Source organism: Coenobita brevimanus, chromosome 26 (genome assembly GCF_032717465.1).
Source record: "Coenobita brevimanus isolate Jiangsu-jjx chromosome 26, ASM3271746v2, whole genome shotgun sequence".
NCBI classification, from domain to species: Eukaryota; Metazoa; Arthropoda; class Malacostraca; order Decapoda; family Coenobitidae; genus Coenobita; species Coenobita brevimanus.
The window spans coordinates 48,465,754-48,478,355 of NC_136979.1; the positions used below are offsets into that span (position 1 = coordinate 48,465,754).

General features: G+C 42.3%; 1 protein-coding gene across 1 annotated transcript in view; it reads right to left on the minus strand.

Annotated features, from left to right (window-relative positions):
• Window positions 1–3,281, minus strand: part of Cc2d2a (Coiled-coil and C2 domain containing 2A) — a 38,724-nt gene extending 35,443 nt beyond the window's left edge. The window contains 2 exon segments of the mRNA XM_080268006.1: window positions 1,781–1,900; window positions 3,189–3,281. Coding sequence (XP_080124132.1) covers window positions 1,781–1,900; window positions 3,189–3,281 — 213 coding nt within the window.
• Window positions 3,282–12,602: the final 9,321 nt, after the last annotated feature.

A 12,602-nucleotide genomic window follows, 5' to 3' on the forward strand; every position in this document is an offset into this window, starting at 1 on the left:
AAATCAAACCACCATACAAAAGATGCTTAAACAGATGTTCTGAACACGGCCTTCATTTTCGTTGGCTCCAACATGATTGCATTCGTCAGCCTTGGTCACCTAACGGTGACTCTCCATGCTGCTCGATCTCTAGCAGCTTCCCTATTTAGTCCCTTAACCCTGATGTCACACTCATTGACCCAGTCCCAGGTCTCTTTCAGTCTACATCTCACTACCCTACCCCCAACATTAACACTTCTCACTTTCTGCACCCAATTATCATCCCCCATCCTCTCCACATGCCCAAACCATCTCAAGCTACCTCTCCTCATCACAACACTAATACACTCCAGTCCCATCCTACCTTTCAACTCTTCCATCGTAAACCTAGCCCCCCCAGGAGTTGCACCCAAGGATGCACTGCACATCCACCTAATCATTGCCATTTCTGTACCTTGATGAAGGAAAGATATTGCAGGAAGAGAAAACAGGGGTCCAAGGCTAGAAGGCTTGTGCATCTGTTTGCTCACATGTGAAGATCTCACAAAACAAGAGAAGTGGATGGGGAGTTTTGCCCAAACTCCTAATCCACTCTTTTCCTCTCCCAGTGGTCTCGACACCTTTTGGACTCTTGTCAAAATAAAGATCTCTCTTCCCACCATTCTGCATTTAGGCTTTTCACAAACTCATTATCCAACTTCACAAATCTCTTAGCTCTCTCCTCTTCTCAACATACAGGTGCTCCTCCCATCTCCAGTCTTTCAATCCTTCTACTTCCCATCCAGTCACCATATGCTTTCTTCTTCTCCACACCTGGTTTCACCTCCTCATTCCACCACACTGTTCCTTTCATTTCCTCACCTCTTCCTCCAACCCCACACACCACCTCACCAGCTGCACAAAAAATCTCCTGTGAACAACTTACACCTTTCCACCTCCTCAAATTCATTTCTGCCCAGTCACTTCTCCACTTCTTTCTTATACCCCATTCTTTTTTCTCCTGCTGCAGCCTTTCTGCTCTCTTGCAACAACTGATTCTTATTGCTTTCCTTTAACAATGTTGTTCATCCAACACTTCTTCAACTCTTCAGCTTTATAAATGAATCTATCACAAAATGATCAGACAGGCCAGTGCCCAATCCCCGATACACTCTAGCATCACACACAGTTCTTCTGAGTTCTATATATAATTCTAATTAAACCTACTGTACATAGCCATAAACATACAAATCAGTCACTCACTAAATGGTTCCACCAACTATCAAAGAAGGACGCATATGCTCTAACTCAGTACAACTTGCCAGTTAAAAGGACTGAGACTCATTAAAAAGCAGTAATTAATGGCCAAGCAGAGAACAGCCACAAATGGGACTGATGCATGTATATATTTCACATGTAAGCAGAGATTAGTACAGTATTCAAGAGTTCACTTTCATGCAGAAGAGACATCAGTGGTATCAGAGGAAGGCCATTATGCCTTGTGATGCATTATAACTAGAAACAAATGGCAAAGCACAATCTCCTTAGCCCTGGGTCTTGGATGATTCCTCAGGTCACTTTTTCTAGTGAATGTATGGCGTCAAAAGATGCTTCAAGCCTTTTCCTAAAGGGTACCTCCAAATACAGGAGCACAGAAAGAAGAAAACTAAATAAAATCTGCTAAAAATTACAGGGCTGCATAGTATCAACAGGAAATATGATGAACTTTAAAATAAAGTTTCTGCATGTCTGATTGTGGTCCATGTTTATTACAAATCAACAACCACCAAAGAATGGTCCAAAATTACACCTGGCACCTCACCTCCTCAAATCGAGCGAGGGTACGACCAGCCAACTTCTTCCTGAGCCGACCAGGTCTCTTGCGCTCCTGTCGTCTGCCACCACCACCACCACCATCCACTACTCCTCGCTCACTCTCAGTCTGGAGGTACGGTGGAACAAACAGTGTAAAAGGTAATCACTCTAGAAAGTAAACAGGAAAAAAGCGGAAATCATAAACAGGTACAGTACTTTACTTCTTGCCAATTCAGATGTGCTTTTTTCAGGGGAGGAGGGGGGTGGAAGGCTCAGACTTCAGTCTGCTTTTTGCACAATCTTGGTTACAAGATTCATGCCTATTTGTATCATTTATCATACTGTATTGCTGCCTCAGGTTCTACTCCCTTTGTGCCATCCCTCCACCACTGTCTGACCCAAATAGGAGTCCTCACATCTGATTTGCCTACACTTCTAGGTGGCAGTCCAGTTGCCCAAAACCTCCATGACTGTGTCACTCATCTCACCTGTGCCTTCCTGAGAAGTTCAGGCCAAATGTCCCCTCCACTCCAAGTGTGACATGAGGGTAGAGGGTTAGCAATCTGCTGGCCAAAACCCATAACTATCCACAAGAAGAGGAGGCAGGCTGACTGGGAGAGTTTTTCCCAAAGAGGGCAATTCAAACTATTGATATGTGAAAAACTGAACAGGAATGCATAAAATAGTTGAATATATCTATCTATCTATTGCCAGACACCATAATCCCATAAAGGGTGGCCATTTGACACTTAGTTAGTTGCTATACAGGGAGGGGCACCAACCCTCCAACAACCCACTTGTTGACACGTAGGGAGCACGTATGGTTTGGTTATATGGTTACCATCAAGCGTTGTAAATGGTTTCTTGGCTTACAGGAAACCATTTGGCTTGTCACTCAATGTAAAGCCACCTGTAAAGGAAAGAAAAGGAATAAGAAATGACAGGAAAGATAGGAGAAATAGGAAGAGAGGAGGGCAGGCACAGAAAAAGAATGATAAAAGCTAAGGAAGTAGGCAGCACTACATCAAGTGAGTGGATGGTGGTCGCCACCACCTACCACAAATAGTTGAATATATGCAACTGTGAATAAATGAGCTTCACACTGGAGGATGCTGCCTGTATTTGTTACTTTCTTCTTGCTAATTTCATAGAACTTAAGAAAGATTTGTACTGCATTAGTGAAGGAATGTATGAAATCTACAACTATCCTCTCCAGACAGAAAATCCATCCCAAAGTTCAATATAACAATCTAGAGATTGCAGGAATTAATCAAAAATTAAATTACAAGACTGAAGACAGTAAAATACCATATACATGTACAATTACGTCCTTCTGGAAGTGATAGATTTATTACTTCTCTCTTGCTTCTTCTTGAAATTTATATTTTACATGATCTCCTTCCCTCCTTACCAACCTGCCTGAGTGCCTGTGAGTCTGGTGCTGCTGGGACAAACTTGACAGCACTGTCTTCCACCTGGCCCTCAACATCACACTCTTTCAGTCTCATGATGGTCAGCTTTTAACTCTTCGATCTGGAAAAGTTACTCTTAAATGTTAGATAGTCAGGCTATGAATTACAATAACATTTACGTTACCGATAATCTATCTATCTATCTGTTGCCAGATGCCACAATCCCGTAAGGGGTGGCCATTTGACTTTATTTGTTTTATGGGGAGAGGTTCTAACCCTCCACCAACCCACTTGTTGACACGTAGGGAGCATGTATGATCTGGTTATATGGTTACCACCCAGCGCTGTAAATGGTTTCCTGGCTTACAGGAAACCATTTGGCTTGTCACTCAATGTAAAACCAAGCAATAAGAAGTGACAGGAAAGATGGGAGAAATAGGAAGAGAGGAGCAAATTAAGCAGTGGCATCATGAGCACTGCACAGTATAACAGAACCTCTAATATCCAGCACCTCACTGGGAATTGCATGTGTAAGTTAATGAATTTTTCTGGCTCTTAAAAAAAAAAAAAAAAAAAAAAAAAAAAAAATCCATCAGCTCCTCAAACATCCCTACTTTTTCCTTCATCAATCATTCCATGCTTTGGCACATCCACAAGTGGGGGAACAACTGTGTCCCACCATATTAATAACCTACATTGCAAGACAGAAGAGAAAAAGGAGACATGAGTGTTATATATGTGTACACATGGTACAGTATTGAAAAGACTGATAGAGATGATTATATCACAGGGTATGGTGGAAGAATAAAAGAACATGCAGTGGTTATAAACTTAAGTTGCCAGGATGCTTGCGTGACATAAGAAAATATCTCTCTCTCTATTGCCAGACACCGCAATCCCATGAGGGGTGGCCGTCTGTCATAAGAGTTAGTTGTTTTATGGGGAGGGGCACTAATCCTCCGCCAACCCACTTGCTGGTATGTAGGGAATACATATGGGTTGGTTATATGGTTACCACCCACCACTGTAAATGGTTTCTTTGCTTACAGAAAACCATTAGGCTTGTCACTCAATGTAAAGAAAAAAAGAGTAATAAAAAGTGACAGGAAAGATGGGAGAAATAGGACAAGAGCAGGGCACACACAGAAAAAGAATGATAAAGGTGAAGGAAGAAGTAGGCAGCACTACATCAAGTGGGTGGATGATGGTTGTCATCACCTACCACCAAACAGAAGTAGAGTTTAATGGAACCAATCAGATGAATGTGTGTTACGTGGTAAGAATATCCATGCTTTCAAGTCAAACTTGGATAGTTGTAAAGCTGGAGACAGGTCAAAAGGAGTATAGTACTCAAATCCTGTAAAATACAAACAGGCAAATACAGATATACAACCTTTAGGAGCATCAATGGGCATAAGAAAGGGTTAATTAGAGTGTACAAAAGTAAATACCTGTATATGGTGACTACTTATCATGACAGGGACAGAGCAATGGTTGGGTGTTGGGGAAGGGAGTATCTTCAGATGATGTATCTACCTAGAGGTAGGTGAAAACCTATTCTGATAGCATAAAGTACCAAAAAACTTAGCTGAAAGAAGAAAAAGTAGGTATACAGTGTGTAGTAGCAATCAGGTGAGAGGCATATCTCACTTCTTTGATAACCACATTTTCTTCCTTTTTTTGGTCTTTGGAATTACATATGCATGATTACACCAAGAAACACGACTGTCTTCAGTACCAACACAGATTACCACAATTTTGGCACTTGGAATCACTTGGTAAAACACCGTCTGCAGAAAATGTCAAAACAGGCAGTGCCATGCTATTTTTACACAAAATGTGGATACCTTTATATGGAAGAACAGAGCAATCGCGACACGAGGATACCTTGAAATTACCCGCTACTTCTCAACAGGGGTGGCCCTTGGGTTGCTTCGGCCTCTGTTGGGCCAGGTCAGGTTGATTAGGGGCCATCATTGGTTACACTAAAGTGCATGTCACCCAAGATATCACTTGGGTCGTGTTGGGTTAGGTGGTTTCAAGGAAGACCATCAGGCAGCGGCACCATCTGAGCTCACAATTTCACAGCTATTGCAGGGTGAAGGTTGTGTCATGGCTGGAGAAATTACTTACGGAACAATACTGAAACTACCATAAAGATGCATTTGCAATGGATATGCCACAGAGAATACCACCCCCCTTTATTTTGGGATATTGTCATACAGTACACTGAAACAACTGATGGATGTGAGGACAATGAAGGAAAATTAGTCTGATTGTCTTCATTAATCCATGCACTGCAAAGATGTTCTATGCAGAATTAAATGATCTGGCAGCTGAAGATGATATTCTAAGTTCAAATCACACTCAAAACAATCTTGAAAAAATATATATATATAAAAGACTGAAGAATAAAAACTAGTTGTTGACCACAAAGGGAAACATTACTTTTTTTTTTCTTTTTTATTAATGCCTGATATTCTGGGAGTACAGTACAGTACTTCTCCCCTGAAATTAAACTCATCTTTATGCACACGAATTTTTTCCAGGGTTCTGCTTAATATTTCCAAGCTTTATATCTCTAAAGTTCCACGACACATATGGGTCACCAATGGCAAGTTTTTCTTCGAGCTGACTTTGAATCTATAACCATTTGAACCATAAATGTTTGAATTCCCGTCAGAGTTTATTAACTCCAGCTTCATTACTTACCCAACAGAAAAGCTCAATCATAGGGCCACATCCTTACAAGAGAGCACAGCTTACAGTAACGCTGTTTTACGTCCGCTGTGCGCTGCCTCCCAGCCAGCGACCACGCCGTTACCATGGCAATCTCTCTGTGTGTTTGTGTACAATCATACCCGCCAAATATGAATGGAGAGTGTCGTCTGCTACCTAGATGGCGAGCCTGACTCGGTATCGTGACTTATATGTCTGGATAAACTTATGAGATCTGGCAAGAGCATAGACCTCTCGTCACTAAATTACTCGTTAATTACTAAAAGATATCACACACTAGAATATTTTTGACAGGGTTTCGTACGGTTTAGTTGGGCAATGGTGGGGCTGGGTGGGATTGGCGTAAAACTGACAGGAAAGTTAGGGTACACCAAGGGTTTATGGGATTAGGTGGGATAATGGTGTGGTTGGGTGGACTTGTGTGCGTTAAAACTGACAGGTAATGAAACTTTAATTACAGGAGATTTGGATGGGGAGGAGGGGGATAAACTGACACGTGAGTTGGGGTAGAGCATGGCAGGGATGGGTGGAGCGCAGTGAGGTAAAACTGAGAGGTGAGACTGGGATTCAGTATGGCAGGATTCAGTAGGGTGGAGTGGCATAATGACAGGGTTGTGTACGCTGAAATGTTTAAGTGCGGCAATTGTGGGGTTGCATCGGGTGTAGTGCGGTAATAACGAGTCTGGGTGGGGTGGACTAAGGTAAAACTGATAGCTGAGGTACAGTACAGAATGGCAGGTTCCGGTGGTGTGGAGTGGGGTAATGGTGGAGATGGGTGGGATGAAGTAAAAATGACGACAGGTGAATTAATATACAGTAAGGTATAGCAGTTTTGAGATGGATGTAATAAAACTAACAAGTGCAGTAGGGCAGAGTATGCTGAGGTTGGCTGAAGTGGAATGGGGAGATGGTGCGGTTGGATGGGATGGATTGGGATTATATTGAAAGGTGGGGTCGAGCAAAATAGGTCAGGGGTGGACAAGATAGATGGGGAATTGACAGGATTGGATAGAGTGGGCTCTGGTACACTGTAATAGCAGAGCTATGTAGGGTGACGTGGTTTAAACATGATGCTTAAGGTAGGTCAGAAAATGGAAGGGTTGGATGGGATAAACTGGGGTAATGGCAAGGTTGTGGGTGGCAAGCTTGTGTGGAGTAAATGGGATAAAACTGAGAGAGAGAGGGAAAACTGATCCAGGAGGTAGGAAGTAGGCTAGTATGGCAAGACCGGGGCAGTGGAGTGGAATAATGGTGGGGTTGAGTGGGTTGGAGAGTGTTAAAAATGACAGGCTAGAGAGGCTAAAGAATGACAGCTTTTGGTGAGGTAAAGTTAGATAAAATTGGCAGGTGAAGTAGGATAGAGTTTGGAAGTTCACTAACTTCCTATCAGCCCTCCTGACCAGGAAGTACCAGAAGTCAATCTGACCACTATTACTCCCAGACTCATATGAACTCAGCATGCTCTCTCGTTTCCTAAAATACTTGTTGCACACATTCATGTTCATTGCTTCCCCATACTCAAGTATCATTTCCCCTTCAATATTCTTCAAACCATATGCAAATCCCCTGTGTATCCTTTCATATCTTGAGCTGCTTCATCCACACCACCATCTAAATCTTATTCATATGGCCATTTAATAGAAAAATTCTGCCATAACAAAATACAGTACTGTACATTAACCGTAAAGCAAGACACATCATTTTGGCCAAGTTTTGTGTTATTGCAAACAGTTCCTTGGTACTCCCTTTCCCTTCATAATACAATAAGCAATGGGGTGTCTTCCAATGTACACTGGTGGTTTCCTTGTATGTTTGTAGGTTGTGGTGAAAACCAGATGCTTCATATCCAGCAATTTACTGTATTTTCAAAATACCTATAATTCTGAAGCACTGCTATTTCACTAAAGAGTGCAGTCAGTCATTAGTACAATACACCCTAGTTTTACAACTGGGATGCATATTTTTTTTTTTTTATAATTAATTCAGCATTGTAACAACAACATAATCAGAAAAATAATATGACGAGAAATTGCGCATCAGTGATTGACTTGGCAAAAAAATGTCATAAAGTGAAAAATGGTGCTAAAACATTACTAATGTATAAGTAAACAATCATAAAATGTGGGTCAACTCTATATAATGTCTGGAGTAAGCATGCTAATTGTTAAATATATCTGATAATTTATTCCACTGTAGGTTTGTAGTACAAACTTAGCATAAGTAAAGTACCGTACTGAACTGAAAAAGATGCATTCCGGTATCCTGATGCTGTACAGGTGGCCCTCCACATTCGTCGGGGTTAGGGGACACAGACCCCCACAAACGCGGAATTTCCGTGAATGTTTGGTGCACCCTTCCATAAATGCCTCCACAACCACAGATCACCCCCTGTGAGCAAGTGTGCACATACTGTACCTAATAAATCATATCTGGGACTTGAAAGCTATGCTCTCGTTCACGTTAAAAAATTTTCCAGCTGCAGCATAGCTCATGCCCTCCCTACACTTGTTCAGCAATTTCACCTTCTCCTCCAGGCTCATCTCTTTCTTTGCACATTTAGGGATGCACTCATCTCTAGGGGATGCGGGATGCTTGGGGCCCATGCTTGCTGGACAACACAGACACATGTGGGACACAGTTATCACAAGTAAATCGCACAATCGAGCGCTAATTCACTCACCTAATAGCACAGCAATACAGTATACTTGTTACCTTTGAACACGTGACAGCACAATTATTAGGCACAATAATGAAATTACGGGAGGTTTGGCGTGGCAACAGAGAGGCAGCGAAGCGACCATGACAGTGGCAGGACACAGACTGCGGGAGAGACAGAGGAGAGTGGGAGTCCGGTGGTTTGGTGCGGGCCTGGTTTGGAGCGAAATGACCGGCGAGCATCTGCATTGCTAAATTTTGTGGCTGCTAACGGACTCTTGGCTCCACAGAGGCAATCCGCAAATCTGTGAGACCTACGAAAGTTGAATCTGCGAATGTGGAGGGCCTCCTGTATATATTTTGACCAGGCAGTGATCTGAATTAATAATTATATTCTTGATTTAATTATATATACTTTGTTCAAGTTAATGCATAGTCCAAACATTCTGAAACTGCTGCTCCTCAAGGGTGCTGAAGTGGGTGGCAAAATTATTTGAAAATTACAGGCAAGTTCTTTAACAAAATCTGTTGTTATTGTTGTTGTGCTACCTGTCTCTCTGATCAAGCAGACCCATCAACTGCAAGCAAGCAACTGCCCCTGCAGGGCCAGCCTATGCAGTGAACTGATGTTCTCATGTGGTTGATAATGCCTCGCCACAGCGAGGTGCAGCGATTAATGTGGCTTGGTTCCTGGGTGGATGCTGCATTTACAGCTTTCCACCCAGTTAACAGGGGCACCACAGTAGGCTGTACATCACCCCAATAGTTGGTTATATGGTTACCACCCAGCACTGTACAGGGTTTCCTGAATAACAGTAACCTACTTGGCTTATCACTCAGTGTATAACCACCTAAAGTGGAAAGAAGAGTAACAAATACAGTAGTGACAGAAAGGATGGAATAAACAGGGAGGAGGGTAGATATAGGAAAAGAATGACAGACATGAAGGAAGAAATAGGCAGCACTACATCAAGTGAGTGGATGATGGGCACCCCCACCTACCAGCACCAGGATCTATAATTAGCATGTCAGTCTTGTGTAACATCTATCTATCTATCTATTGCCAGACGCCATAATCCCTTAAGGGGTGGCCATTTGACTTTGAGTTATTGGTTTTATGGGGAGGGGCACTAACCCTCCACCAACCCACTTGTTGACACGTAGGAAGCACGTATGGGTTGGTTATATGGTTACCACCCAGCGTTGTAAATGGTTTCTTGGCTTACAGGAAACCATTTGGCTTGTCACTCAATGTAAAGCCACCTGTAAAGGAAAGAAGAACAATAAGAAGTGACAGGAAAGATGGGAGATATAGGAAGAGAGGAGGGCAGGCACAGAAAAAGGATAAGGAGGAAGTAGGTAGCACTACATCAAGTGAGTGGATGATGGTCGCCACCGGGAGATATCAGCAGTAAAGTGTATTCAGTATGCCCAAAGTGGAAATACCCTTGCCATGCACATGCTGTTGGTGAGGCTGGTGAGGTGTATGAGCTGATAATGACATCAGTACAATCCTGTATTATGACAAACTGCAACCTTCCCATGTGAGACCCTCTAGAAAGGTTAACCTGAGCCTTCCCCCTCACTAATTAGCAGATTCAATGAAGTACAGTGTACATTTGCCTTAAGATTAACAATTAGCTACCAACAAATATCAGTGCTGTACTTAAATGTATTTACACTAATCAGTTTCAAAGTACAGGGTAGCAAATTATGCCTAATGTATTTGCTTCAATTAAAATTGAAAGAAGTAAAAGTATTTATTATATATTCAGACACACACTTTATGGATGCTTCAACTAACCAATTTTAATTTTTAAAATAAAGCCCTCTATTTACTGTACAGTGAGCAGTGTTAAAAGCTACTTATCCTCAGTTAAGCATAGGATTGGGTCCCATACTAACTGTTTGCTCAAATGGGAAAACCTAATTGATGAATCACTGGCCAGTCAATAAACAAAAAGCAAACCTTCCCCAACCAGGAGAGTATGACACAACTCCCTCTGCATCTCTGTCACAATTTGTGACTACAATTTGTTTTGCTGTACACCAGGAAGCCATTTACAAAGCTGGGTGGTAATCATATAACCAAATCATGGTGCCTGGTGGTTTTGTGGGTAATTAGGGTGCTCCAGTTGGATTCAGCCTGTGTAGGTTTATATTCAAGGGGTGGTTGGAGTTATTGCTCACACAATGCCAGTCAGTGATGAATGAGGCTAGTCACTGTCATCTTAAATGTTAGGACCAACTTGCCTAGCCCCAGGCTTCTATGGTCCTCATGGAGCAACACAGGATTAGATTCAGAATTTGCTTACCATACCATTAACAGTAAGAAAGATATGTGAAATAGCAAAAGAAACAAGGGATATCTGTTTTCTGTGCATTCTAACCAACACACTCATGGGCAACTCAACTCAGGCTGTGTGGCAGCCCAGCTCCTCATGTTTTTGCAAGTTCCTTGTTTGTTCTGTGTTTTCCTATCACCCACTAGTCAAAGTTTCACATATATAGAGAGCTGTGCATATCTGGGGGTCCTCACAGATAGGTATTTATTCATCTACTGATATTTATTCATCTATTAACTTATTTATAATTAATTACATAGACAAGGATTGTGGAAGGTATTAAAAATATACAGAGTAAATGGGAGGTTGCTGAATGCCATGAAGAGTATGTATGAGGGTGGTAAGGCTGCAGTGCGTGTTGATAGTGAACTAAGTGAATTTTTCTATTTGAACGTTGGATTGGAACATGGATGTGTCATGTCTCCATGGTTGTTCAGTCTATATATGGATGGGGTTATAAAAGAGATACAAAGTAGGGCAGTGGATGTTGGAGTGGCCCTAATGAGAGAGGGCGGTGTTTGGAAACTCCCTGTACTGTTGTTTGCAGATGATACTTTGTTATTAAGCGAAGACAAAGTGGACCTGTAAGGCTTGGTGAATGAGTTTAGGAGTGTGTAAGAAATGTAGAGAAAAAGTTATGGTCTCCGAGAGAAATGAAGTCACTGAATGTACAGTAAGGTTACATGAGGAGGATATGGAAAGTGTAAGTACATTTAAGTACCTGGGTAGTGTGATGAGTAAGGGTGGAAGTTTAGAGGGTGAAGTGCTTGAAAGGGTACAACAAGGAAGTAAGTTTTCTGGTGCTTTGAAAGCAGTGATAAGAAACAGGGAAGAGAGCAAGGATGTGAAAAGTTACCACATGACAATATTGTGATACCAACTCTAACATATGGAAGTGAAGCTTGGACCTTGTTGGAGGAACACAAGCCAAGAGTGAGAGCAGTGGAAATGAGTTATTTGAGAGGAGCATATGGAGTAACAATGGAGAGGCAGACTGACAAATGAGGACGCGAAGGAGCATTGTGGTGTGGATGTGGATGTGATAGGAAGTGTTAGGAGGAACACACTGAGGTGGTTTGGCCATGTGGAAGGGATAAAGAGTGAGAGACTGATGAGAAGAGTGTATGTGAGTGAGGTGGAGGGGAGGAAAGGAAGGGGGAGGCCAAGGATAAGATGGAGGGATGGATTGGAGAGGTATATGAGAGAAGGCAGTGTGAGCTGGGAGCAGGGCAGTGAAATGGCAAGGGACAGGGTGACATGAAGGCGATTTGTTTATGGACACCCCTTATGGGATTAAGGCGTCTTGCAATAGATAGACAGATAGAATTACATCATCTGGTTATCTTGTTGAGTAATCCCAGTCTCTCTAGTTGGGCAGACCCATTAACTGCTGGCAAGCAACTGTTTCTAAAGGACTGTCCTATGCAGTGATCCGATGTTCTCCTGCAGCAGTCAATGCCTTGCCACAGCAAGGTGGGGGAAAGAGTCTGGATGTTTGGTATTGGAAGGTTACCCCATTTGTATCTCTCTACCCAGTTAATAAGGGCACCATTGTAAGCTCCACATTACTCGATTAATTGGCAGTATGGTCACCATTCAGCGTTGTAAGTGGTTTCCTGGGTTACAGGAAACCATTAAGTTTGTCACTCATTGTACAGCCACCTGAACTGGAAAGACG